General features: G+C 39.2%; 1 protein-coding gene across 1 annotated transcript in view; it reads left to right on the forward strand.

The window, feature by feature from the left end:
- PCCA (propionyl-CoA carboxylase alpha subunit) overlaps positions 1-27,477 on the forward strand; it is a 299,136-nt gene that overhangs the window by 179,670 nt on the left and 91,989 nt on the right. Inside the window, exon 19 of the mRNA XM_017816595.1 lies at positions 358-460. Coding sequence (XP_017672084.1) covers positions 358-460 — 103 coding nt within the window. The remainder of the gene's footprint in view (positions 1-357; positions 461-27,477) is intronic.

A 27,477-nucleotide genomic window follows, 5' to 3' on the forward strand; every position in this document is an offset into this window, starting at 1 on the left:
TCTATCACTGTTGCTATTCTCCTGCCAACCCACTTTCTCATCTGTTTTTCATCCTGTTTGAGCTAATTCTGCAGCAAATGCTGGCTGTTTTAAAGGGCCTCCTATAACTTTATCAGCATACCCAGTGTGTCAAGGCAAATCTAGAAAGAAAGTAAGAGTGTAATTTCTCCTTATATGCTGTTTGACAGAAGAAATGTATTTAGTATATTTTTTTCAAGTATGCTCTCCAACTGTGTCTATAGATTAATGGTATTTTATATCCTTCTTGACCATCCTGTGAGGCAAGTGCTTCTGGTTAAAATGAGAGAAGCATGAAATCTCTGTTAAAAATTACTCTTCTGCCTATTTCTTTTTTAGAATTCCTATTGCTAAATCAAAGAGAAGGAGCTGGGAGCTCTCTGTGCGTCTAGGAGATGGAATTTACCCAGTTGCAGTTTCAAAGGATGGCTCATCATTTTCTGTAAGTTCTGCTCATTTTCTAAGAAATTCAATGCAGTGAGTCAACGTATATTACCTTGACAGCTGCTAAAATTCTCTGTCTCTTTGGTGACCAAACACAGATGTTAGTAGGCATTACTGTGAATTACAAAACAAAACTGTTAGTTAAATAGTGCTAGTGTAATAAGTTTTTTCTCTGTTCATGCCTGTGAAACACTTTTGTATCTGCTTGTTTATTAAATTAGTTTTCTAAATAATGACCCTGTTCAGTGTCTTGTTTAGAAGTAACGTCTTATGCTCCACTGTGGATATATGAGAACAAGAAAATAAATGCAATGTCATCAAAAATTGCATTACCGTAGGCTAGTGGTTAAAAAAAAGCAAATCAAAGAACCAAGCAATTTGAATAAGTAATTGTACTGGAATGGAATTATTCAATACCTCAGTAGTAGAACTGTATGTGGTCATAGTGAAATGCCCAGTAGAAGAGTATTAATTCAATGTTCAGTAGTTCAGCTGTTCAGCAGAATAAAGCCAAGGCACAAGCTGGTTGAAGTATTGGGAAGGTAAATTTATAGAGAACTACTTTTTATGTCTGATAATGGTAAATCCACAACCAAAATGAGATTTATTTTTTTTAAATAGGCAGTTGACTCTTGTATCTGATTTTTGGGCAAAAGGTTTCAAAAGGGCCTAAAGAAGCCAATTTTTCTTAGTCATTGGAAATCCAGGACTGTGAGGAATCCCAGAAGTCTTCTAGTTTACCTCTGATAGCTCTTTACTTTTCTTGCATGTGTTCAGTGGAGAAACTTTTCTGCAACATCTGCTTCATGACATATTTTATAGTCATGATGTTCACACCTATGTTGCATTCAGAATAATGAGATTTCTTTGAAAAAAGGTATTTAAATATTTATTTCATATAATGAAAACAGTATTGTCTCAGCGATTCACTTTTGCTTTGCTGAGATTTAAATGTAGAAGACATAATTTTCAGTTGAAACTGGTCACCTTTTTAGGTGGTTATTTTTGCTTATGTAAGGTGAGGTCATGATAACTTAGCTTTTCTAAAAAATTGTTTTATTGGCCTAACTGGGGCAAGAAGATGCCTAACTAACATCCTTTTTCATACTACCTGTACTTCCATCACGCTGCGTTTTACATATACTCATGATGAATGTGAGACTTTTCTTTTGGAAAGAATTCTAGGAGGTCTTGAGCAACTGTTTACTCAGTACCTGATATACAGTGTTGTTCCATGGCAGTGACACTTGCCCTACTTGTGGAATGTTGCTTCAGAAGCAAAGGCCATGTCTGCAATGTCAGCTTTTTCCTGAATTGAGTTTATGTAATGCTCCTAACAGGCATCCTGTGAACTTGGATACAACCCGTTCAAAAAACAAAACACCTGTGCCAGATGTCAGACCAGTTTAGAGCTGGATTGGCACTGGTTTGTGCCCTTCCAGGAGCAGTCATTGCCCTCGGCCTTTCCACCTTTTTGATGCAGCATTGCTGTCTAACAGCAGTCAGTTCGGAGCTGCCGCCTCCTGTGAGGGTGATACAGGGTGGCTGCTGGTCACTGTGAGTGTTGCACAGGCCCTTGCTGCTGTGAGCTCAGAAATCTAATCCCTGTAGCTGGACCTCCCCAGACTGGGAGCTTTGTTTAGCACAGCTAGTTACACAAGCATGCATCTGTGTGCATATGTGCACACGTGTTTTTTGAGAGATTTGAGTTGCATTTAGTTACCTAGGCTCTTGCTTATACTTGCTTACATAATTCAAGAGATAGATCTTTAAATTGGACTGAGGAAAGTTTACGGACAGAGGAGGCCTAAGCATCCTTTTGTGCTTTTGACTCTGTGGATTGTGCAGGTAACTGAACACACAAGCTTGCATATGAGTTATTCCTATGTTCCACTTCTTAGAGTTGTAAACTGCACGGAGTTTCTCAGGAGGTGTGAACTCTGAGAAGGGATGCTGAATATGTAATGCTATTACTGCTGGCTTATCATTTTAACATAGAGAAAATAGTTCTGACCTATACCACAGTCCAAACCTGTCTCTCAGTTTATGTGGAACTGCTAAACATTTGTGATGTCTTGGAGCAGTATGAGAATTACAGCTGGTATAAACCCAGTTTAACAAGCTATATATGGAGTCTGATTTCTGATCCTTTGGTTTATTATTCAAACAATAACAAATGTGAAAGTACCTTCTTGTGTCCTTGTGCCCCTGCAGGATGTTACTGCTGTTACCATCTACTGCTAGGCCAGGAGGCAGGAGCACCCGTGAGGAGCTGAGCACCCCTGTCACAGATGAAGGGGTGCCTAAGCATTAGGGAGAAAGTAGGGGTGCCGGGTGGGAAGACTGCATACCCGAAGCCTGGGCCAGAGGGATTTGCAGCAGCAGCAGCTTTTACATTTTAATTCTACCCTTACCAAGCCTGTAGACTTGGGGAGAGATAATTCCTTGTTTATTTGCATCTAGAAAATTCCTTAGATGGTGAAATAAATCACAGTAGGTGGATTGCACAATAACCAGAAGTCTGTCTCACTTAAACCTCTAGGTACAGTGTATTAAAATTTGCTCCAAAGCTTGGGTTTGTAAAAAGTATACAACTGTTTTTGAATACCAGGGTTGTTTAGAGTTACACTTATTTTCATTGTTACAGGATAAATAGCAGAGGACATGTTATTCTTTTTTAATAATTTTATTTTTGCTTGTGTTCTCCTGTGATTGTGCTGCAGACAAGAGTGTATAGTAAATACAGCACTGTCAAAAATCTGAATTATTATTCAAAGCTTTACAAAGGAAAAACAACTGCCTTAAAACTTCAAAGAAGGAAAAGTCAAGACTAGGAATGAGAAATCTTGTTTCTGATCAGGTGGTATAAGACACCATCAGGAAAAAAAAGGGGGGAAATTCAAAGCTTGCTTTATTAACTTTGCTGTCAGAAACACAAGCCTCACTTTTTGAACTTCTGCGTTTACTTTTTGCTATTAAGTTGGTGTGATGGGGGCTCCTGCCTTTGTGAGTCGTGTCCCCTTGTGGCTTGAGACAAAGATAGCTGAATATGTGGTGCAGTTAGATAGCCCAGTAGGAGGGCCACCTTCACATTCCCCTTCAGAAGTTTACTCCTGCTGCAAACTGTGCTTTGCGGCAGCAGCATTCACATCCTGATTTACTTTGTTTACCACAGGGACTCTTCCAACAGTGACTCTTTTCTTTTTTTCTGTAACTCTTCTACTCTTGCCAGTTGAAACCTCACCACCTCACAGTGTGCAGTGCTTGGCGCTCTGTGCAGGGGGTGTGAGCAGCAGGCCTCTCCATGATTCCTGCTGTTTCGAGCGGATCATTCGTCAGCATTTCGGTCTGTGGATCATCTGTGGTTTTCTACTTTTATCATGAGATTGTTAATGAATTGTGCAGTGTTAACTGCTCTTTGCTGCTCTTTATTTTTCAGAATTTTGAATTTTGTAACCATCTGTTTTTAACCATTTTATTTTTAACAAGTCCTTGATGGGGGCTGGCTTTAGGCCACTTTAGGAGCCTTGCTTTCCAAACTGAAGGATTTAAAAAACAAGTGGTCAGGAGTGAGCAATGCTATTTTCCTGAAGCAGTGCAGACAAAAATATTAATTTTTGAGATTCCAGCAGAGGTTAAAAACTTCTGTGAATCCTAATTTGATATTTTTTCTTTTAAAATAGAAGTAGCTCTGTTTTTATTCTGAAGCCAGCAATATATAGGCTAGTACTTAAGTTTGTATGAAATTTCTGTACTAGGATTTTCAGTTTGGCAGTTGTTTTTGGGGATACCCTGTCAACATAACAAATGCTTTTGCAGTTAGAAGAGTCTAATGACCTGACTTGAGAATTAAAGTTTAGCAACTTTTGTGGGACCTGCTTGCTTGTGTACAAAGAATGTGCCAACTAAATTAATGTGAATGTAATTCTTTTTTCTTTTGTTCTATATTTTAATTGCTAGAAGAGCCTTTAAGCTAACTGCTTAATATGTGCTCTTTGGAGCTCTTTGGAGGACAGACGGTCAGATTCTGGGCTTTGGTTTGTGTTCTTCATATGCTTAAAAATTTTCCTCCCATGAATTGAATTAAAGATCTTAGTATCAAGATTACTGCTGAAATAGAATTTGAAGGAAGACTACTCTCCTTTACAAGAGACTAATGCAAAACAGCAATACGCAGTCCAGAAGCATCCCACCACCAAACTGGAATCTTTAGGTCAGTTAGAAACAGGAGTCTTTTCCATCTTGCCATTTTCAATTGCCCGTGTGATTATCAAATGTGTCCATTTTGTGAGTTCATTGATACGAAGACTTGATTGAGTTTTGCTGATGAAGGTTGGAGTCTGTTTTTCTTTACCAAGCCTGAATGTTCTGCAGAGTACTGAAGTGTGGGAGAGACAAAAGCAAGTGGGAACCTACAAATGTTGAGCAAACCTGGTAGATGTGTGGTTTCCCTGGAGCATATTAAATTGACCCTTCAAAGACGTCAGTCACCAAGGATGGTCTGGTTCCATGTGATGGTGACATTGTTGCTTACTCATAGAATGGTTTGAGTTGGAAGGGACCTTAAAGATCATCTAGTTCCAACCCTCTTTGCAACCTGTTTTTGTTCAGTGAGGAATTTGTAGCTGCATTCTATGCAATAAATACAGTTCTTGAAAACATTTTTGCTACAATCATCCATTTTCTGATTATTTGCTATGGTATGGCAATCCTGTCTTGAGAATTCTTTATTGCTGATTTGCATGATTTCTCTGCAAGTAGTCGTTGTTATTGTGCTTTTTCATGCTTGAAAACAATCCTTTCTGTTAGGGTTCTTCATCTCAGTAGTGGATGCATACCTTCCCAGGCCACTTAGCCTCATCTTCTCATCTGTTTAGTTGACAAAGAATTTCCAGATGTTTTCAGTTATAAAGTAGCTTCTTATCATTGAAGTTGTTTATTTTTTTGGGGGGGGGGAAGAAAAAGCATAAGGTGAAATAGTTCAGAAGTTACTTTGAGCACATGGAAATTTGATATATTTCCAGGGGGACCTGTATAGGTCAAATGCTGAATAAGAGGAGTAGAGAAAGCTAAATTCCTTTATTCAGATTGCTACTAGAATGGGCTACCATTTTCACAAAACCTCAGATCACATCCTAAATCCAAAGTTAAGAACAGATAAGTGTAGTACAGACATGAAATCTCTATGAAAAATTTGTGAACCTTGTTCAGTCCAGTGAGAAATTTGATTAATAAATGGTTTAATAATGATTAGGAAAAACCCAATGTTTTCCCCCTGTCTTTTTCTTGAGAAATAAATAATTTATTAGATACCTATGTAGGTGGAAAATTGACCTGTGTACCTCTTAATATTTCCAAGGGAAAATATATAGTACAAAATGAGAGCATAAAATAAAATCTAAGGCATTAATTACTGTCATCGTTTTTTGAATACATCCTGTATGATCAGTATAGAGTAGGTAAGTAGTTGTTTGAATGGTTTAATTTAGTTAATGAATTCATGTATACCTAATTATGGTTAAGCTTTGACTTCAAATTAAAATATAATAAACATTTAATTAGGAGAGCTTTGCTTTTATTCATTTGCTGTAAATTTCAGGATTGAGGGGTAAGTGGATTTCAAAATTACTTCAGGAAAATTTTTCATTGTTTTGTACATTCTCTTCTGGGGGGGAGGAAAAAAATTCTTAGGAAGAAATATCACCCAAAAATCAAACTGAAGTATGCGAAACATCGTGTGTAACAAGGAGCAGTATGATGTAAAATCAGAGTAATGATGTAGGAAGTTGCTGTAAGCAAACTTAGACCACATTTAATTCCTCAAACACAAATGTGAGTGGAGCAGGATCGTAATTCAGTGCGTATTAAATTCTGTCTTTCCAGTAGAAGAATAACATTGCCCAGCCCAATCCCTATAAAATTAATAACCTTTTTAAAAGAATCAATAAAATACCAGTATTTTACTAGTATTTTACATTTTTGATATGCTTCAGGCACATAATAACTAATTGGTCATATGAAAGAAATATGAGTGCTGGATTAATAGGAATGAAAAGCAAATACCTGTAGGAATTAAAACAATAAGAGGAGTAGCCAGTTGAGATACAAATTAACATATATCCCCAGAAGCAGTAAATGCAGATTTTCTGGTTAGACTAATTGTAAATATATATATGTAGTTACATATGTTATATGTTTGAATTAAAATATATTTGTTATTCCCATGTCCAAATATTAGTTTGAATGAAGGGAAAGTGTATGTGTAAAGCCACTAGGGCAGGGGGCGGATCAGTTAGATAATCCTTACAGCTCAGCTAGATAATCCTTACAGCTGTAAGCAGAAGACTTTTCCTGCCTTATTCCATGGGGTTTACATTTTGCTTGCAGAGTAGCACACAAACTCTTCATTGCAGTACATGTGCAGAGTTCTATAGATTGTACACATATAGAAACTACTGTTCTAGAGGTTGTGTACTTTTACTCTTCTAATTCAGGTTTGAATCTGGAGCCTTTTCTGTTCGTAAGACTTGCGTGTTTTGTAGAATGTCACTTTAATGCGGTGTGGATAATCTGCCTCTGTGCTGAGACCATAACCCAGCATTTCCACCCTTGCAAAGCATTACCATTGTCACTGGCCATAGTAGTGCTCCTGCTTGTTGATGGACTCTGTGGCTTTACAGGTCCTGCATTCCTTTTTCTGTAGTGACAGATTTCCTGGAAGGGTGGAGGGTGACCTGTCCTATCCTGATGGGGTGGGGACAGTTTCTCCTGGGAGGCAAGCACTGTGTACTTGAATCCTTCAATCTGAGGAGAGCATTGATCCCTCAGTTTTGACTGGGTGGGCAAGGGCTTTAATTGCTACGTTTCTGTGACTGCTGACATTGTGTTTTTTAAATCAAAGTGGCCTTGGCCTCAGTATCTTGTTGTGAACTCAGTGTTTCTGGTATGAATTTCCACTGTGCTGCATTGAGTGTCTCGGAGAATTTAGATGCTGGGAGATGTTAGATAAGATAGAAGTAAAAATGCTTAGATAAATATTAAATATATATTATTTGTTTGTACTTGTATTAGGTGTGCTTGTGCACTAAGCAAAGAGAGGCAGAGTATATCTGGATTGTACAGGTTTAGCAATAAGTATATGATGGTACATATTTGATTTGTAAAGAGAGATTGTCGGTGTGGGTTTCTATGTCTCAAATTAATTTATTTACACAGTACTCCATAAGCATATAGAAAAAATACCTTCAAGGTTGGGAATTAAAAATTACCTGAAAAGTAATGCATTCATTTTGTAGCTTTAAATATGCTCTCCCCTCTATGTCAGGGCAGTGAATAGCTTGGTCATAGTAGTTTTTGGAAATTTGTCCTTCTGCTACAAAACTCACAGAAACATATGGTCTGGTACTAGTATGTAGCCTACAAGAAATTTTTAAAAAGAAAATGAAATGAAAGGTCTGAAATGCTAAAATGCAAAATATTTTAAAAGTGGGCGCGGTCAGCTTGGATGTTTATTTTCCTTGTGTAAGAATCAGACTTCATTGTTTTAAAAGATAGAAAGTTAGAAGGCAGAGAAGGGGCTAGGTTTTTACAATGACTGATTCTAAATTACCTCATGAAAAGTTTTACCCCCACACGTGGCTTCATAGGATGAATTCCTGTGTTATGAAAATGGAGACTATGTTCTGCCATGGGTCATGATCCAAATTCCAGGATTTCCAGTGAACAGTGAACAGAAATATAAATTAAATCTCTAACAATACAGAGCAATAACATACAATTTTCTTTCTTCAAAAAGTCTTGTTTCTGGCATAACAACATTAAATGTTTCCTGCCATCCTTCCAGTCCTCCTGTGGTCTTCTGGTGTAAGACTGAAAACTCCTTGAGGCACAGCTGTTGCTTCAATTCATGTGTGCGCCACACTTGAGAAGCTGCACCACAGTACTCATATAATGATTTTTTAGTTTCTAAAAACAGTGCTTACGTGAACATCACTTATATGCTTCTCTTTACCATTGGTTTTGCATCTAACAAAAAAATAAAAACCCAACCAACTCCTTCCTGACTCTAAAAGCCCTTCCAGGTTCCCAACCCCTTTCCCCAAATTTTGTATAATGAATAGATTAAAAAATGTGAGCTCCTCCTTTGGAGGAGCCAAAACTATTGTTTGGCAATAGCAATAGTTACATTTAAAAGAATGCTAAGATAAGAGCCTGGCTTATTACCTCAAAAGCTGTAGTTAACTCTGCAGCTCCTGGATGGTGCTTCATCTTTAATTCTGTTCTCTAAGCGAATCTCAGCACATTTAATATTCAGTATAAGGCTCTACTTTGGGATCTCGTGATGCTTTGACATCAGGGGGAACTATAAGATCGTTGCTGCTTTGAATCGCTTTCTTAGCTCTAAATTTCTTTGCCACTTTTTTCCCTCCATTTACTTTAATTTTTAAGTAAGCCAGACTGTTAACATTACTTAAATGTAGCTTTTTTATGGCTTATGAAAAATAATGCTGCTGTAGTGGATAGATGTGCGTCAGCTGTGACTAAATGTTTTGATGTAGTCTTCTCAAAAGATAGACTAGAAGAGCTTTCCTTTGAAATATATGAAGCAGTTTTAGACACAGCTTCTCAGATGGATCTAATTAGTCTTTCATACAGACTGGATGTCCGTTTGTTGCAGCTGAATTCTCATTTCATTCACCCATAACTAGAAACACCTCGCTTCAAAGGTGTTTCTTCAAAGAAAGAAGGGTTTAGGGTTCCATGTTTTACTGCTTTTTGATGTTAGTTTCCCTTTAACTGAGAAGACCTTATGTTTATACAACTGTTATTATTAAGAAAACATAGCTTTGTTCATGAGAGTTCATTCAGTATCAGTGTTGGCTATTGGTAGAAGTCAGAGATCTGTGGAATAGATCTTGCTATATGAGACTAGTGGTACAGCTGTATGTCTGGCTATTAAGCTCATTGTAACAAAGATTTGAATGCAAGCAGGATGTTCTAATAAAACCAGGGAACCTGGGTTGTGGGAGGATGAAAATTAAGATTAGAAATACAAATGATTAGGCCCATCAATGGATAGCAGTCCTATTTGTTATTTATATACAGTAGTCACTCAAGAGACATTGTGCTGTTCCCCATTTGGGATACATTTACATGGCACAGTTTAGTACAGCACAAAGGAACCTATGCTAACTAACCTAGTTTGGGCAGTGCTGTGTTAATGCAGCTGTACTGCTCCTAATTGTAATAACTTGCTTAGAGGTGGCTCATGCAACTCCACGTAACAGTGCATTGTGCCCTGTTGTGACACCTCTACAGTAAAGGATATCATTAAAGCTGTAGTGGTAAGTGTCAGATTAATCACTGAAATATCCAGGGTATGATACTTGGATACAGCTATGATTGATGTTTATGGAAAATGAGTGGAAGGAAGGCAAGATGCTCTGCCTGTGTCTATCCCCCACTGGCTGCTTTGCAGCCAAGATGTCACTTAGACTAAGGGGAGTTTACAGGGACAGGCTCGTGGTGTTGGCTTTACTTCTCTGCTCTCCAGCAACGTAGCTGAGTTGGTTTTGCCTCTGGCAATTGCCAGTCGCCTCTTGTCTTCCCTGTGGAAGGAAGGGCAGGCCAGCCCAACTGCCTCAGATGGTGGCACTTAGGACATGTTGATAAGAGTGTGATATGGTGGGCCATAAGCAGTCTCACATTAGTGGAACTGGCTGGTCTGCAGGATTGTCTCTTGGGTCCTCATTACTTGTCCACATCAGTACCTCCAGCACACTTTTGGGTCTGCTAGGAAACTCTTAGTGCAGTACTTCTTCCTGCCCCTAGCGTTACCCAGTCATATCCTCCAATTACCTCTCACTGTCACCCTCTTTTTTTAAAATCATCTCTTTGTCCATGGTGGTGTCACATTCCCTATTTGTCCTGCCAGAAAGCAGGACTGGGTCTACCATGTATTTATTCACAGGTTGACCAGTCCAGCTGCTGGCTGACAACCAAATTGTCCTTGTCTGTCCAAGAGCTGAATGGGAGCACTCATTTTGTTCTCTGTGCAGCTTTTCATTTTCATAAAACTGAAAGAGATTTTAATATGTTTGGTTAATACTGACCAGTTAGTGGGTTCAGAAGTTGAATATGTGATGTGGATTTAGAGGAGGGACTTGCAAATAGTACATTTTGTTAACTTCTTTTTTCCTTTCAAGATCAGGCTAAAAGTAATATTACCGAAAGGGTTAAGAAGAGAACAAGGCTATCTTGGATGCAGGAGGAGGGAAATTAGTTTAAATTATTAATAATAAATTGCATCACTGTCTGTGGCTTATAGAGAAGAAAAAAGGAATATGACTTAAGTAGTCATAATCTATTGCCAATGGTATATTTCATGTTCAGAGAAAAATCTATAGATCTCAAGGACGTACAATAAATTGAAATCAACTGGAAACCAAAATAGACCTATAGCTCCATAATTCTAGAATTATTTCAGGTAATGTTGTATGCACCAGTGCAGTGGGCTGACCTTGGCTGGATGCCAGGTATCTACCAAGCTGCCCTATCACTCCCCCTTCTCAGCTGGGCAGGGGAGGGAGAATAAGATGGGAAGCAACTTGTAGGTTAAGTCAGTTTACTAAAGCAAACACAAAAGGTTGTGCACCTGCAAGCAAAGGAACAACCAAAGATTTTATTCTCTACTTCCCATCAGTAAGTGATGTCCAGCCACTGCCTGGAAGTTTCTGTTCTTAAAAGGTGGCCAAGCATTCAAAAGCTGTGCTTTCTACCTCTTTACTTCTTTTTGCTCACTGCTGCTAATGTGCCATTTTTCAGGTCCTGCCTCTTCTGAGTTTGGCTTTGTTCTTGTTTCATTCTTCTGGCTAGTCCTAGTTTCCACTCTGCAGACATCTTGCCTGGTCCATGCTTACTGTCTAGCCTGTCTGAGACTCCCCTTTGGACTTCCACATCACTTAGGAACCAACCTTGGTTCTTTTCTACAGTACCTTCTCCTATGTAGCTGTGCCCCGCTCCACAGGCCCCCAGGCTTTCATCCATGTATTGGTCCTCATTTCCATTTTCCTTTCCCAGGGCCTCAGTGTCGGTTTTGCTTGTGCCATTTCTTCTACTTTACAATTTGTCTAGTTAGCTCTTCTAAGATCTCACTCTTTAGGTAGTTCTCACTTTACCTTCATCCTGTACTTTTAGCCCCTTGTTGCTTGCACAATCAGTGGATGCTTCCATCTCTTTCATTCTCTGAGTTAAGTTTCATATGTTTCTGTTACTACTTCAGTTTCCTTTCTCCATTTTCAGTCTTCTTGCTTAGTGAGTCCTCCCCACCTTCTTGCTCCAAATTTTCCTCTTCATCTTTTCTGCACCCTGACACTTCCAATCTTTGTCCCAGTCTTCTTTTTCGGGTCACAGTGCCCTTGGTGCCCTTGTTGCTTGTAGGTTGTTTATGCCGCTTCTCCTTTTAGTGCTGAGCCCTAGCAGGTGTAAGCATTGAAACATCGGAGGTGATAATCTTACTAGGTTTACCTGGTGTTCTGCAATCCAAACCCACAATTTCAGGGGAAGCTGTGTTCACCCCTGGCTGGTATATGTTGAGTCGAAGGAAGAGTCTTTCAGAACCGTAGTCGTGAAGTGTAGCGATCTGCAGATATAGATAGGATTTGCTTTTTGAAATGCAAAGAACTCATCCAAAGTTTAATGCAGCTTTTAAGAGAACGGTAGAGGTGCATTTCTACAGTTTTACTTCCCAGGCAGATTTTCAAGCCTCTGTTCCAAATCATAAAGGAGATATTTCAGCCTTTCGTAGAAAAGTCAATAAAATTTAGTAATGTGGCCAAAAACGTATTCTGATTCTATGTCAGAAATGGCTACATATTTCTCTGAAGTCACTTCTGAATGACTGTAGAGCCTAAATAGAGTCCATCTGAGTTGTAAGAAACTGAAAATACAGTGTGATGATGGGAGGAGTTTGACAGTTTTGGCACTAAGGCTCTTCCCTTCCCCCTCATGCTGTAGCTCTGTGTCCCAGACCCATGCCTTTGGCAGGCTCTTCCTCTGCTCCTCCCATGCTCCTGTCTTCATTCCAACCTTGTCTTTCTGTTGTGACTGCCCTCTTGTTTCCACCACCTAACCTCTATCAGCTGTTTCCTTTATTGCTGTAATCGCTGTGTATTTTCACACCGTGACCTCTTTGTCAGTGTTGGAGCAGCCCAGCTGTTTGACGGTAACAGACTATTTTGCATGCACAGTTTATCTTGTTTTAATTTAATATTTTCTTCTAGCTGATAGGGGAGGAGGGAAATAGTTTAATGAAAAGGGTGTATGATTAAACTGGCATCTTTATTTTGATGATGGTGAGCTTTGCACACTGTTAATTTGTAACAAACATAATTTTGTGTAACTCAGGGGTCTTTTGTATCAGTTTTATCATCTAAACGGTCAAAGGGAAACTCCATTGATCGCCAGTCAACATAATAGAAACACAAAATGGTATAGGTTGGAAAGTGCCTTTAAAGATCTGGTTCCGCACACAGATATAAACCCACGCCCGCCATGGGCAAGGACACCTTCCACTAGATCAGGTTGCTCAAAGCCCCATCCAACCTGGCCTTGAACATTTAATATGCAATAAGCAAGAATGAAGACTGATTTTATTGTTTAAAGATAAAGAGCAATAAATGAAGAAAAGGATAGCGAGAGATAGTATATCCAGATTTCAGGAAACTGGAAGCGTGGGCCTCCTTTGTTCAACAGTTGAACAGACCAAGAACAAAACCAGCCAGAATAGGATGCCTCTGAAAAAGACAGCAGCAACTCCTAAGATAAAAAAGGGAAATAGATCCCCTCCCTTACACAGCTAATGGATTTTTCCTGTCCTTTGCAAAGGAAAACTCACCCGAAATAGGTGAGTTAATGGAAGTAGAGGGGAAAGGACCAAGGGAATGGTCACTGTCAGTCACAATGAATTTGTCAGTCTATGCAGCCAAAGTCTATGGTGAGATCAAGTCACATTGGCCCATAATGTGGGCTACATCTGCAATCCAGAGTGAACCATTGGTGATTTAGAGTTGCTCTGGCTGACCATGTGGAGTACGAATATTCATTTCTTGTTTTATTTTAGTTTATGTCATAAATCCCAACTCACGAGATTGTGGCTTTGCTTTGTAAAAATGTGCTTGAAACAACTCAAGTGCTAGGTGGCCAAAAGAATGAATGCTTTTAGGGGTATTACAGAGTGGGATCCTCTGAATCTGTTGAACAATTCAGATTCCCAGCAGAAGTGGCTTTGATAGCTAAGGGTGTGTCCCGGAAAGTTCAACATTAGTAGTGCTTTCCAGAAGAGGTGGGAAATGGCTTTGAAAATGGCAGTAGAAAGTATGTTCAATGTTGCATGCAACTCTGGCATTTTTCAGTCATTTGGGACTATTAATCTACTTTCCTAAATCTGCCTGACTCTTTCTGTGGATATGTGCTGGGTTTTTTTTTTTTTTATTCTCTAGCTGGAATTTTTTAATGGTCTCCATTAGTTTGTCATTTTAGCAAGTTTACTTCTGGTACAGTTAGCTGCAGTGATTAACAGATGAAATGACTTCAGAGTATAAATTCTCATTTGGTTGTTGAGGTTATATTTCATCTCTGTTGTATGCCTTACTAATTACCAGCATATTTCAGTACTTAAAATTAGAATTTTAAAGTATTATTCATCTTCTCTACATCAGAATTAAAAACAACATGGGCTGACATGTTGTATTAGTTCTCCAAAATCTGATAATGTTGTATTTTCTCTTTCATTTAAACTTAATTATCCTTTAAAAATATTAAAGCAAGAATTGTTTTGTGCCACATGATATAGTTTGGTTGGTTTTTTTCAATTAAACTATCATCAGTTGTTTTGTTTTGTTTTTCTTTGTTCTCTCTTCTTTTTAATACAACACTAACCTGTATTGTATCTGTGCTGGAATGTAGCAGTTTATCTCTGAATCTTTATCAGTGGTTCCTGTCATTGGTGCCAGTACTGAAAAAAAGCTTAATACAAATTTTGCAATTTTGTCTTATCCCCAAGAAATGTCTAAAGAGTAAATAAAAAAGCACAAGTAACTTTTGGAACAATAAGATTTAGATACAGCTTCATGGCTTCAGATAATCTCAGAGTATGTGTTACTGTGTTAAATTTTTTTCTTGTTAAGTAATGGCATTAAAACCCAATCTGTGCAAAGCACGTAGAAGATTAATTAACATTGGGAAGAAAAGAGATGTCTGAGCCTTTCACCTGTAAGGTACTCTTTATCTCCAGCTGAGTTTGCCAGCCTTTAATGCTATTTGTCATCTTCCTCAACAGGTATCTTGATATTTTTTCCACACTGCCTGTTATACTTTGACTCCCTTAATACCAATAAGATGTATTAGAATGTTATCCTCTCCCGGTGAAGACTTTAAATATTTGTTTGGCTTAAAAGAAATAAAAATACATTCATTTAACTGGTTTATACAGATGTGGGCTATTGACAATTTAGGTATCAGAACTAACACAATGAAATGGCTTCTTGGGATCATGGAAAGCGCTAAAGTTCTTGTGCTGTTACTGAATTTTCATGGTACATGCAACTTGATAATTTTGTTATCCATTTTACTGGAAATAGGTGATCAGTGGTTTTAATTGTGTGAGAAAGTATTTAAATGTTCTTTTAATTGGTCATTGCTTGCTGATTGGTAAAAGGATTCTAATGACACTAAAGGGTCTCTTCTCACTGAGGAACTGCTGATTGTCTGGCACTGGTAACTTCATGGATCAGAAGCGTGTTTGTCTTGCAGGAAAAGCCTGACCAAGGTTTTTCTCCACAGAAATAAATGTTTTTTTTCCATGAAAGTGCTTCAACATGCAACGTGTTGTAGAAGCTGTACAATTCATTTTGGAAAAGTACATAAAATGATTTCTTTAGTTAAAGCACACCTGATTTACCATCTTTTTTATTTCTCCCTAGATTCCTGAGTGACCATGGAAAAGTCAATTATAACATTTTAAATTCCTTGTAGAGTTTGTACTTTGCTATCTCTGTGCCAAAGATGAGATCTATCCTCATCACTGAAGGAGCTTGTCTGGTGGCTGGTGTCTGTCTGCCTAATGTCAGCATCCACACATCTGTATGTGTATAAAAGCAAAGATCCTGTTGAGTGTGAAGAGCGTGTTGCACATGACACCCCCTACTCTGGTCTGGCTTGAGTTCAGGTAGCAGGAAGAAATAGGTTCTGTCAGAGTAAGTGAAAGTTGGAAATTCCTTTTTCTCTTCGAGCTCTCTTAGTAGTGAGTTTATTGGAGATCCTTTTCATCATCTAGGGCTGAAACCATAGTCAGTATGTAACAAGAGCTGCCAGCTTTTTATGTTAGGGATGCTGGCAGCCCTATGAAGAGATCATGGTTCAAGCTGGGTCAGAAAGGCAGCTTTATCTGATTTGGGTTGAAGGATACCACACTATCATTATCAAGTCTCAGAAACCACTTCTGTGGAAAAGTGTGCTCTTAACATGATCAGCAACACAGCAGCAGCATCTATGTAAATGGCACAGTTGTCATTTCAAGAAAAGACAAAGGATACCTTCTCAAGGAGAGAAGTCTCTGACTATGAACTATTCACACCAGAAGCTGACAAATGGATTCTGCACTGAGAAGCTGAATTAAGGGGACTGGAACAGTGTTGTGGCTGCATTCAGGCAAATCTTAAACCTTTGGAAGCTTGACAAGAGAGAAGGTGTTTTGTTTTCAGGGGGATGGGGGACTGGCAGATTCCTTCTTTGCAAGTGTTCATGTAACTGTCAAAGTTAGTCTTGGCTGTCAAAATAAAAGAAATCTATTTTATTTTTAATAAGTCTGGGAAATGGAGTAAAGATATACTCTTTGGCAGTAGGGGCACTGTCTCTTATTATACCTGTAATTGTTGTAATTCTGGCAACAACTTGTAAGACCTTCAAATATTTTCTCCTAAAACTGCTACTATGATTTTGTGATTGTCTGAACTTAAAGTGAAACTAATTTAGCATAGCTTGTGTCCCAACAGACACCTCTTGATTTAAGTCTTAATTCAACTGTGTTTGGCTGCACTGGTCCTGCAATGAACAAACAGAATAAAATGTACATTTCATTTTTAGGGCTATAATAAGGATGCGCTGCAAGGGAGAAAAAGCATCAATAAATAGATGTAGAATCATAACTATTTGGAATCATATGAAAGGACTGATTAATTCCAAGTAGTCCCCATTTCCTTGCACCTCAAAGTCCCAACAACAGATCAAGTAAAAGCACTTAAACTAGGGTTCCTACTGATATGACTCCATCTTGACATTCTCCTAATCCACAACTAGGTTAACTAGGTGAATAAAGTACTTCAAACCTCTCTTTTCTGTCTAGTTGAGCTGCTTTATTCAGTATTTCCCAGCTTCTGAAGACATAAGATTCCTTTCTACATAACATAATGGTAAGGAGGATTTTGCAATTTTGAACTTTATTAACTGAACTAACGCCTTCAGCAAGAGTAGAGATACAGAATGTGTGTCTTTACTGAAAGTATATTCAGTTTTTATCACTTATAGGGCAGTTCTGCTGTCTTTTGTCTGGAAACAAAATGTGTGAAGATAAAAAAATTGGCGTATATTTGATATGAAATGTAATACTAATGTACCTATATTGTGATTTCTCTTTTCTAAGTAGCAAGTAGTGTAATGGCTTGGTACCTTGAAAGAATTGCAGAATTTGAAAAGAGAGATCCCTCCTTTGTTTTACATTATCTGGCTGCTCAGAGGAAAAGTGTATGAAAAGTTTCCATTGTGAGGTAGCTGGAATTCTTTCTGTCAGAAAATATCAGTGCCCAAGACCTCACTCCTAATGGCATCAAAGCTAATTCAACCCGAACAATCACCACTTCATGTGTAGGAAGATAGTAGATTTCTGTAAAGAGATGTGCAAAACTAAAAAAATGATCAAATATTAAAATTATTAACAAACAAAGACCTGTAAACTAAATGTAATAATTGGCATCTTCTTGGACAGAAAGTTCACCAAGCTCCTGGTATTTTGAGAGATTCTTTGCATTAATTCTGAACATGAATTTTTCCCAGTCCTACTTGCCATTACTGTCATTAGACACCACCTTTGTTGTGGTTATAACAAGGAAACTCCCCACAGTGAAGATCAATGTATAGCTAGGTGATTACATTTTATATATATCTTTACAAGCTTTGATTATTTTGTAGTCAACTAATGTTATAATGCAAAATAGAAGTCTTCCATAACTTCAAAAAAAAATCTCGTATTTTAAGCTATTTTTGTGGAAAAAGTAGAGATCATTCATTGCAGAGAACAGAAGTTAACAGTAAACCCAAATGATGGATGTTCCAGCTCATGGGGTCTATTGTTGCAGAACGAGCTTGTCTGAATTCAGTTTTCCTAGTACTATTATTCAGGAATGCACCAAATTTTTTTTTAGATGGCTGAGAAAATAAATACATGAAATGTACCTATTTTGCTTTATTGTGTCATCATTATGGAGTTATAAAATTTCAGTTTCATTATGCATTTAGGGCGTTGACAGCTGGTCTTGTTGTTTGTTCTGGGTATTTTGACCTTTCCTAGACACTTCACCTGTGAACTGTCAAAGGTGTCTATGTGTGTCAGATTTCAGAGCTGGCAGTAATAAATATGATTGCTTTGAAAATTGGTGTAGATTGCTAGACAGAAAGGTTTTGTTTCCTGGGTCATTTTAAGAGCAGAAAAAATAGGCTTTTTTGTCAACTTCAGTTGTCTGTGCTGAAGAATTTTTACTGCTAGTTATTGTTTCTTAAGTATCCCTGAGCTTACTGATTAATATTTTCTCCTCTACCATTATTGAGTAGAAAGACAACAGACATTATTTCCATGTACCCATTAACGTTACTTTCTTCTGCTTCTCCAGTCCTTCTGCAAAGCTTTTTTGTTAGGCCTGCAAAACTCTGGACCAGAGGTTAGACAACAACTGTGTTGTGGCCGGTTTTATCTTACCGAATGGTGCCATTGCCAAGTCATCGTCTTGTACAGGAGGACGTGAAGTGTTCATATTGTAGGGAGAGCCTAATTTTTGGGTTAGGAGAGGTGATGTGTATGGCTAAGGGCAAAGTCTCTGTTTTCATGAAAATAACCCTAGCAGGTAAGAGAAGGTGAGGAGACCTGAAACCTGTGTTTTGGGTATTTTCCCCTTAGTGAAATATTTTTCAGTTTTCCTTAAGGAAGGAGTGTTTGACTGTCCCTAGCCAGTAGCTGGGGCAGCGGGAGGATGGTTGAGCTTAGTTCTCTAAACTTGTCCAATATTGCCTTAATCCCTGTCTCCCAGGGGCTCGGGTAAAGGACATTACTGGAAAACTCTCCAGTCTTAATAATGTACTCTGATTACTATTCACTACTGGTTGTTCAAACTGGCATTGATGAAATAACAAAGAAAAATCCAAGGGCAATCAAAAGAGACTTCAGGGCACTGGGATGATTGCTAGAGGGATCAGGAGCATAGGTAGTAATTTCTTTTATCCTTTCAGTAACAAGGGATAATATTGATAAGAATAGGCAGATCCATCAGGGCAATGAGTGGCTCTGAGGTTGGTGTAATCAGAAAAATTTCGAGTTTTTTGGCCATGGGATGATCTACTCAACACTCGGTCTACTGACACCTGATGGGGGATGCACCTATCTCAGAGGGGAAACACAGTTCTAGCACAGGAGCCAGTGGGGCTCATCGATAGAGCTTTAAACTAGCTTGAAAAGGGGAAAGGGACAAAACCAGGCTCACCAGTGATGAGCAATGGGATGGTGTGCCAGAACTTGAAGAAATGAGCACTAATGGGATTCTTCAAAGTGATTCACAAGGTATTTGCTACAGTGTTACACTTGAAATGTTTCTACATTAGTGCCTGCAGCATGAGGAACAAACAAGCTCCAAGCTTTGGCCCAGTCCCAGAGATGTGACATCACTGGCATAAGTGAAACCTGGTGGGATGACACCTGTGACTGGAATGCCGTGTTGGACGATTATGGGCTCTTAAGGAGGGATAGGCAGGGCAGAAGAGGCGAAGGGGTGTCAATGTGTGTAATAGAAGGATTAGAACATATGGAGCTCACAGTTGGCACTGGCACAGTTGAGAGCCTCTGGGTAAGAATCAAGGGGCAAACAAATAATGCAGATGTCATCATGGGAGTCTGCTATAGACTGCTATAGACACAGGACGATGATGCCAATGAATTATTCTTTGATGAACTAGGGAGCACTTCCAAATCAACTCCCCTTGTCCTTGGGGACTTCAGATTGCCAGAACTTAACTGGGAGCATACACAGCGGGTACAACCTGGTCCAGAAGATTCCTAAAAGAGCTGGATGACAACTTCAGGGAACAGGTCCTAAGGGAGATGACTTGGAAAGGTGCGCTCCTTGATCTGCTGCTTGTCAACAGAGTGGATCTTTTGAGTGAAGTGGAGTTTGCTGGCTGTTTTGGCCACAGTAACCACGAAGTGATCAAGTTTAAAATCTCCGTTGAACAGAAGGAAAAATACCAGAAAAACCTCAACTCTGGACATGAGGAGAGAAGACTTCAGGCTGCTGAGGGAATTAGTAAGGTTCCCTGGGAAAATGTTTTTGCAGGTGCTGGTGTCCATCAGTGCTGGTCACTCTGCAAACATCACTTCCTAAGGGCACAGGAGCAGGCATTTCCCAGATGTCAGAAGTCAAACAGGTGAGGCAGAAGGCCAACTTGGCTGAACAGGGATCTTCTCTTGGACATAAGGCAAAAAAGGAATGTGTATGCCCAGGGGAAGCAAGATCAAGTGACATGGGAAGAATTCAGAGATGCTGCTTGCCACCGTAGGGAGAAAATTCATGCGGCCAAAGCTCAACTGGAATTGAAGCTGCCAGAAATGTGGGGGGCAGTAAAAGGAATTGTTTCAAATACATTAATGGCAATAGAAAGTGTAAAAATAATATTGGCCCTTTACAGGATGAGGATGGTCACCTCACAAACAGGGACAGAGACAAGGCAGAGGTGTTTAACACTTTCCTTGCCTCTGTCTTCAACATGGATGACAGGCCAAAGGTGTCTAAGTGCCCTCAGCTTGGAGGATCATGGCTGTGAGAATGATCAACTCCCAGTCAACCCTGAAACTGTGTGGGATCTGCTGCTTCAGTTGGATCCCTACAAATCTGTGGGGCCTGATGGGATTCATCTCAAAATCCTCAAAGAGCTGCTGATGTCATTGTAAAACTTCTCTCCATGATTTTTGAGCAGTCTTGGGAATCTGGAGAGGTCCCAGCTGACTGGAAGCTGGTGAACTTTTTTCTGATCTTGAAGGACAAGGAGGAGGACCCTGGAAACTACAGGCCTGTCAGTCTCACTTTAGTGCCTGGTAAAGTTATGGAGAAGATTATTCTGAGAATTAAGACAACACAGTCACTGGTCAGAGCCAGCATAGCTTCATGAGAGGAAAATCCTGCTTATCCAACTTGATTTCCTTTTATGACAAGGTAACCCACCTAGCTGATCAAGGGAAGGAAGCCAGCTGATACTATCTTTTTAGATTTCAGTAACATTCTCGATACTATCTCTCACAGGACCCATCTGGACAAAATGTCCATCCCACGGCTGGAAAAACACATAATGTTGTGGGTGACAGTTGGCTCACAGGTTGAGCACAGAGGGTAATAGTGAATGAGGTAACATCAGGCTGGTGACCTGTCACTAGTGGGGTTCCACAGGGCTCCATCTTAGGCCCTGTGCTCTTCGACATCTTCATAAATGATTGGGACACAGGACTGGAAGCGATACTAAGCAAGTTTGCAGATGACAAAACTGGGAGGAGCTGTTGACTCCCTCAAAGGCAGGGAGGCCCTGCGGAGAGACCTCAAAAAATTAGAGGACTGGGCAATCACCAACCATGCAGTTCATCTGCACCTGGGATGGGACAACCCTGGATGTACGTACAGACTGAGGAATGAGGTGTTGGAAACCAGTGCCACGGAACGGCACCTGAGGGTTCTGGTTGATAGCAAGTTGAATATGAGTCAGGAGGGCCAGCATCAGGCAAAGCATCACCAGCTGGTCGAGGAAGGGGATTGTCCTGCTCTGCTCTGCACTGTTGTGGCCTCACCTTGAATACTGTGTGCAGTTTTGGGCACTGCAATATAAGAAAGATATACAGCTCCTAGAGAGTGTCCAAAGGAGGGCAATGAAGATGGTGAAGGACCTTGAGGGAAAGCTGTATTAGCTGAGGGAGCAGGTGAGGTCACTTGGTCTGTTGAGCCTGGAGGAGATGGAGGGGAGACCTCATTGCAGTTAAAATTTCCTTGTGAGGGGAAGAGGAGGGGCAGGTACTGATCTCTTCTCTGTGGTGACCAGTGACATGACCCAAGGGAGCAGCCTGAAGTTGTGTCAGGGGAGGTTTAGGTTGGATATTAGAAAGAGGTTCTTCACCCAGAGGCTGGTTGGGCACTGGAACAGGCTCCCTAGGGAAGTGTCACAGCACCAAGCCTGACAGAGTTCAAGAAGCATTTGGATGATCCTCTCAGGCAGATGGTGTGACTCTTAGGGATGTTCCTGTGCAGGGCTAAGGGTTGGACTCAGTGGTCCTTGTGGGTCCCTTCCGACTCAGCATATTCTGTGATTCTGTGTAATCTTGGGTGACTGTGTGATGATAAATTTGACAAATGATTCCCTTTGCAAACCAAGGAACCAGCCTAGATCTGTAGAAAAATGGACTTGTTCCAACAATGGGAGTTGTTGATATTACTCTGTTGTATGCAGATGGTATGTTGATCTTTAATTCCTGAGGGGCCTTAATCAAAATCCAGGATTAACCTTTAATGTATCCGAATTTCCAGTATCATGCCTGGGCTGAAGTGTTGGAGTCTCTCTCCTAGCTATTGCTGCAGACAAATGATGGCTTGGCTGTTTCTGTACATGCCTCCTTTAGACTAACAAACATTAGTAGCGTTAAATTTGGTGTGGGAGCTGCAAGCCACTCTCCCATCTGCAAGTTTTATGTAGTGAGGAGTGATTAAAGCCCTTCTTTTGTTGAAGCTTTACTGGTGCAGTGAGGAATACAGATTCACAAGGCCAGAGACCGAATGCCCGAGAAGTAACGTAGTTGCAGGTGGCCATAGGGCTGTGAGGCTGAAAGAAAGGGAGCCTCTGCTTAGAGATTTTACCCAGTGGCTGGTTTTGACACAAGTGAATAGACACAAAACTTAGCTTAGGTTATATGGTCTTGCAGCAAGTATAGTGTGCTAAGTAAAATAATTTCTGAGTGGTTTATATACTTGGGCATTGATGTTAATTTATGAATGTGAAACACTTGTTCAGCATTAAGAATTATCTGAACTAAATGCCATTTTTTCCCTTAAAAATTGAATATAGCATCCATTTAAAATATAACTTACGCTTTATATCAGCTAAAATCAGCTGCTCTACTTCTTTCCAGTTCTAAAAAGGCTATCCTTTCTGTAGGGGAATGAATAATGTAGGTTAGCTTGTTTCTGTGGGCATTTATTACAGCCATACAGAACAGTTCCTGGAGAGGTTTTCTATTTCTTATTTAGCAGCAGTGAAAATTGCAATTATTCTATTTACTTGGCTTGCCGCTATGGCAAAGAGTAATTCTTTGGACTGTGAGGAGGAAATGTTTGTTTTCTCTGGCTGCTTCTTTCATATGCTTTTGCTATTATAATTAAATATGGATATTTACTGATAAAATAGGGCATTTTTCAAGTTCAGTTAAACTGATTTTTTAGATCCAAGTTATAGGCTTAGGCAACCCATCTTGTGTTTTGTATAATGCTGTTAGACAGTGTAGTGAATCAATAAAACATCACCATACACGTCAGATGAACATTAGGGCTGTAAATTCTTCATCAGGAAGAATCTGTAGGGGAAAAAAGGAAACAAAAGCTAGATCAAAAGCAATGTGGGGAATTAATGTGGAGAAGATGAAAGGGAAGGAAATGAACAATAGGATTGATGTAAGTAGAGGATTAGGTAAAGCAGAAGCAATCTTTTTTTATGGAACAGATGAAAATACATTGAGAATAATTGTTATGGGAGGTGCAAGTAGTGGCAAGTTGAAAATGAAATGTATTTAATGGCCTTATGAAAACTGGGGCTTGTATGTGAATTGTGCTTATCATTCATTTCCAAGAAGTAGCTTCCTAATAGTTCTTGTAGTATCGTGTACTGTTCTATCAGTGGCATTCACAAAAGCTTATTGGATTCTTTTGTAAGTTAAATTACCGTGCTAGCATCACTCAGCGTTGTTTAGATCCAGATAACAATTTTATTTAAAATATTTGAAGCCAGCCAAACCTTCAGTTCATATCTTCTGATTCTTTGTACGTGCAGCACTAGGTTAACTGGCTTCCTTAAAGGAGTGTTTACAGACACAGCTTATTACTTGGTACAGATCATAATGTGCAGTGGGAAGTTCTGCAACTTGCTCTGAAAGTTCCTAGAATACAGGACAAACTGAAATTATTGTTAGGGCAAAATGATATGTGTTTTAAGCATGCTAAATGCTGTTAATAATGTTTTAGGATTAAGGGATGCCTATATTCCAACCCATGCATAAGTTTTGCTGTGAGGAGTGCTTTGAAAATAATCAGGGCTGGGATGTTATTGTGTTCCCTGGCTGTCCTTTGCTGTATCCCATTCCATGTAGAGGGTAAGGGAGCCCAATCCCTGGCTCTCAGATTTCAGGTCTGGGTCATCCCAGTCTCTAACAAAGCAGGAATAGTGATGCAAAATATCAGTATCCTTGTGCTTGGGAGAGACCGTGGAGGAAAATCTGAAGGGACTGTGCTACCTTCTTTTTTGGGTCTTCATCCTGCAACTAACGGGAAGGCCTGAGCAGTGGGGTGGAGGAGGCATTTGTTCCTAAGGGAAATTTCTTGATCATTGGCTTAAACGATTCTTCATGGAGAATCCTAATTTTTTCCCCTAATTCTGTCCTACTACTCACACCAGTCAAGAGCCATGATGATTACACATGTAGGAGGTTTTGAAACTGTTGTTATTCTTGACTGTCCTCTGCCAGTGTCAAAGCATTGGACATGGTGGTGCCAAGAGGGAAGCACGTGTGATGGCGTGGTATTATGTAGTTCTGCCGCTAATGATTTGAAGGCTGACCCTTTCACTGTTTTGCTGTTTTTTATGGCAGTATATTCAAGACCACTTTCAATCCTTCTTGCTCTGTCTGTACTGTTCTTGAGTCCTCACCACCTTTTGAGTAATGAGGCCTTGAATTATAGATGCATGATTGTACCAGGGTCTTTATAGCCCTTTCCTTACTACTTATGATCTGTTTGATTTTTCACGTGTGAAGTTAGCTTTGTTAAGATGATGTTCTCAGTAGGGCCTCTGTATAGACAGGGACTATGATTTCCGTGTTCTGAAACTGTGTCCCTTGCCTTTTTGACCTGGTATTACACTAGCTATTTTGGGGTTTTATTGTATCCAAAATTAATTTTTTAATTTACGGGTGTTCTCTTTTAACTTTACTGTGTGTTTCCCCCAGTGTTTCTTACTTGCTTTTGAATTTTTTAAGTGTTTTTCAGCTTTTAAACACTTTCGTTGTCTTCTTTTCATTTTACCTGCTTTTTGCACTGTATTATATTTCCTGTTGCTATACTTGCACAGAACCTCTCAAGCTATTTAAAAATATTAAGAAGGTCTTAACCTTTTTCTTTTGGCTTTGCTTTGTTTCATGGACCTTTTCCTGAATTTCCCATTTCCAGCTGCATTGATTCTCTGGATTTTAGGTACAGCCTTCCTAAGAAGGCATTCACCAAAGAATGCCTTCTGCAGTTATGTTTTCTCTTATTTTCTGGGTTAAAACTTGTATGGAGCACAATCTTTAACGTGATCTTTAGTTGTGTACTTTTGAGTCTCTGCGGTGCTTCCAACTACTCGCTGTTACAATGTCAAAATTAAATCTTCTTTCTTAGAATGAGTTTCCTGTTCCTGAAACAGATGAGATCAGATGATTGTCCCCCCATATCATGTCATTGTAGATAAACTGCAATTGTTTCTACAGTGTATGCATATGTACTGTCTTTGTAGTATGTGGTTGAATGGTTTGGACTGGCTTCTCTCTTTACAAGCAGGGATGCCCCTTGCAGAAAGTTTGCTGTAAATATGGAAGCAGAATTAGTTCAGTCATTACATTCATTGCACTAAGCTCTTCTCCAGTCTCCTAAGGAGGAGGAATTTCTCTTATGGAGATTTTCTTGTTCTTTCATCTCTACCTGGAGCACTTCTGTGTTATGGTACAGGGACCATTTTATATGACTGGGATAGTGGAATATGACTGTACAAGGGTCCCCATCTGTTATGTAGAGTGTTTTACACAATGCATGTTAGACAGAGCTTGGACAGATTTACTGGGCTGAGGCATTGGGTTCTCATTTAAAAGTGTTAGGAGAAAGTAGGAAAATATTAGTGTCTCTGAGGACTGCTAGGACTTTGAATATCAAGGTGTTACAATCTGCAGATAAACTTCCCACATTTTCCCATCTCACTAATGTTTTGCAGCTACATTGGAGAATATGAAATGATGGCTGTTAAACTGAAAGATTTTGTCTTGTCTTTTAAGTTTATAGAAAAAGGTGATAGGTTAAGGATACGTTAAGAAATATTAATGGAGTTTTCTGAAAGGTCCCAAAATGTTTTTAGAGATAGCACCATAGTACAATTCTATGAAAGGATAAGCCTTTTGTGACAAAACCTTTAAAAAAGAAGTCTATACATTTCCCGTGGTATTAAACCACCAAAGGCAATAGAAACTGTCATGTCAGAATGCCCCTTCCATTGCTGCCTGAGAAGCAGATCTCATGATTTTTTAATATCTTCTGTCCGTTTGGTTTTCTTCCAATCTAACATGTAGTTGATATCTAGTTCATAATATCAGTGTTGTTGTAAATATGCAGCTTAACATGTGCTGTTTAATTTGAGACAGTGTAAAACTTACTCTGTTCTTTTGACAGCTGTTAAAAAGATATGTATATTTGATTTGTCCAAAGTCTGAATATTTATAGATAATTAAAATGAAGAGGTTATTTAGCAGGTGCTGACTGCAATTTTGTAGCTGCAGTATTGTAATCACTTCATGAGGTTTCTCTGTTGAGGAAATTGTCTTTGTTTAATGCTAAAGGATGTAGGTAATCTGTCTCTAATGCCAAATTATTTCAGGGTGTGTTTCACTTTTTCCCCTACATTTACGTAGATCGGAAAACTGAATGTTCCAAACAACTTGTGGAACAGTTTCCATATCAACTTTTATGTACTAAAAATGTAATTAAAATTGTTCAACCTAAAACATGAAAAAACCCTCAAATTTCATTTATATGGCTTTTTAGAAGAAAATATTATTTTATTTAACAGCTTTTGTTAATATGGTGAATTTGAGTTTACCCTGGTAAAAGTCAGTAGCAAGTCGGTGTAACCTCTTTAAATGTAAGTGACTGGAACCATGAGGAAATACTGAATTAGAAGAGGTATCTATTCACACACAGTACTTTTATGCCTTTTGAGTGAATTCATGGTAATCAGTTTGTTATCATAAACAATGCAATCCCATCAACTTCTAAGGTAAATAGCATTAGGTGTAAACATCTTTTTTACATTGCTACATGATTTGATTTGTTCTGCATATGGAAACACTTCAAAACTTCTTAGCATTTCCTCTTTTGTGTAAGTGGCTTATGACTCTTGTGATATCTCATCTTCTCCCTGCTGTGTCAGCTTTGCATCCTTATCCCCTGTGCACTAGCCTGTGTTCTTCCCTTTTCTATTTATCAGTGACACATCTGGAGCAGTGACATTCTTAGTCCCTTTTCTGGGTTTATTTTAAAGCTAGAGGAGGGGTTTCTAAAGAGGGAATATGCCTACTACTACTACTAATAATTCCCTACAGTTCTTTTTTTTCCCTGCCAAATGGCTGGTGCGTTCTGGTTAAAATGAGTATTA

This window comes from Lepidothrix coronata, unplaced genomic scaffold, assembly GCF_001604755.1.
Source record: "Lepidothrix coronata isolate B3197 unplaced genomic scaffold, Lepidothrix_coronata-1.0 Scaffold57, whole genome shotgun sequence".
In the NCBI taxonomy this organism is placed as follows: Eukaryota; Metazoa; Chordata; class Aves; order Passeriformes; family Pipridae; genus Lepidothrix; species Lepidothrix coronata.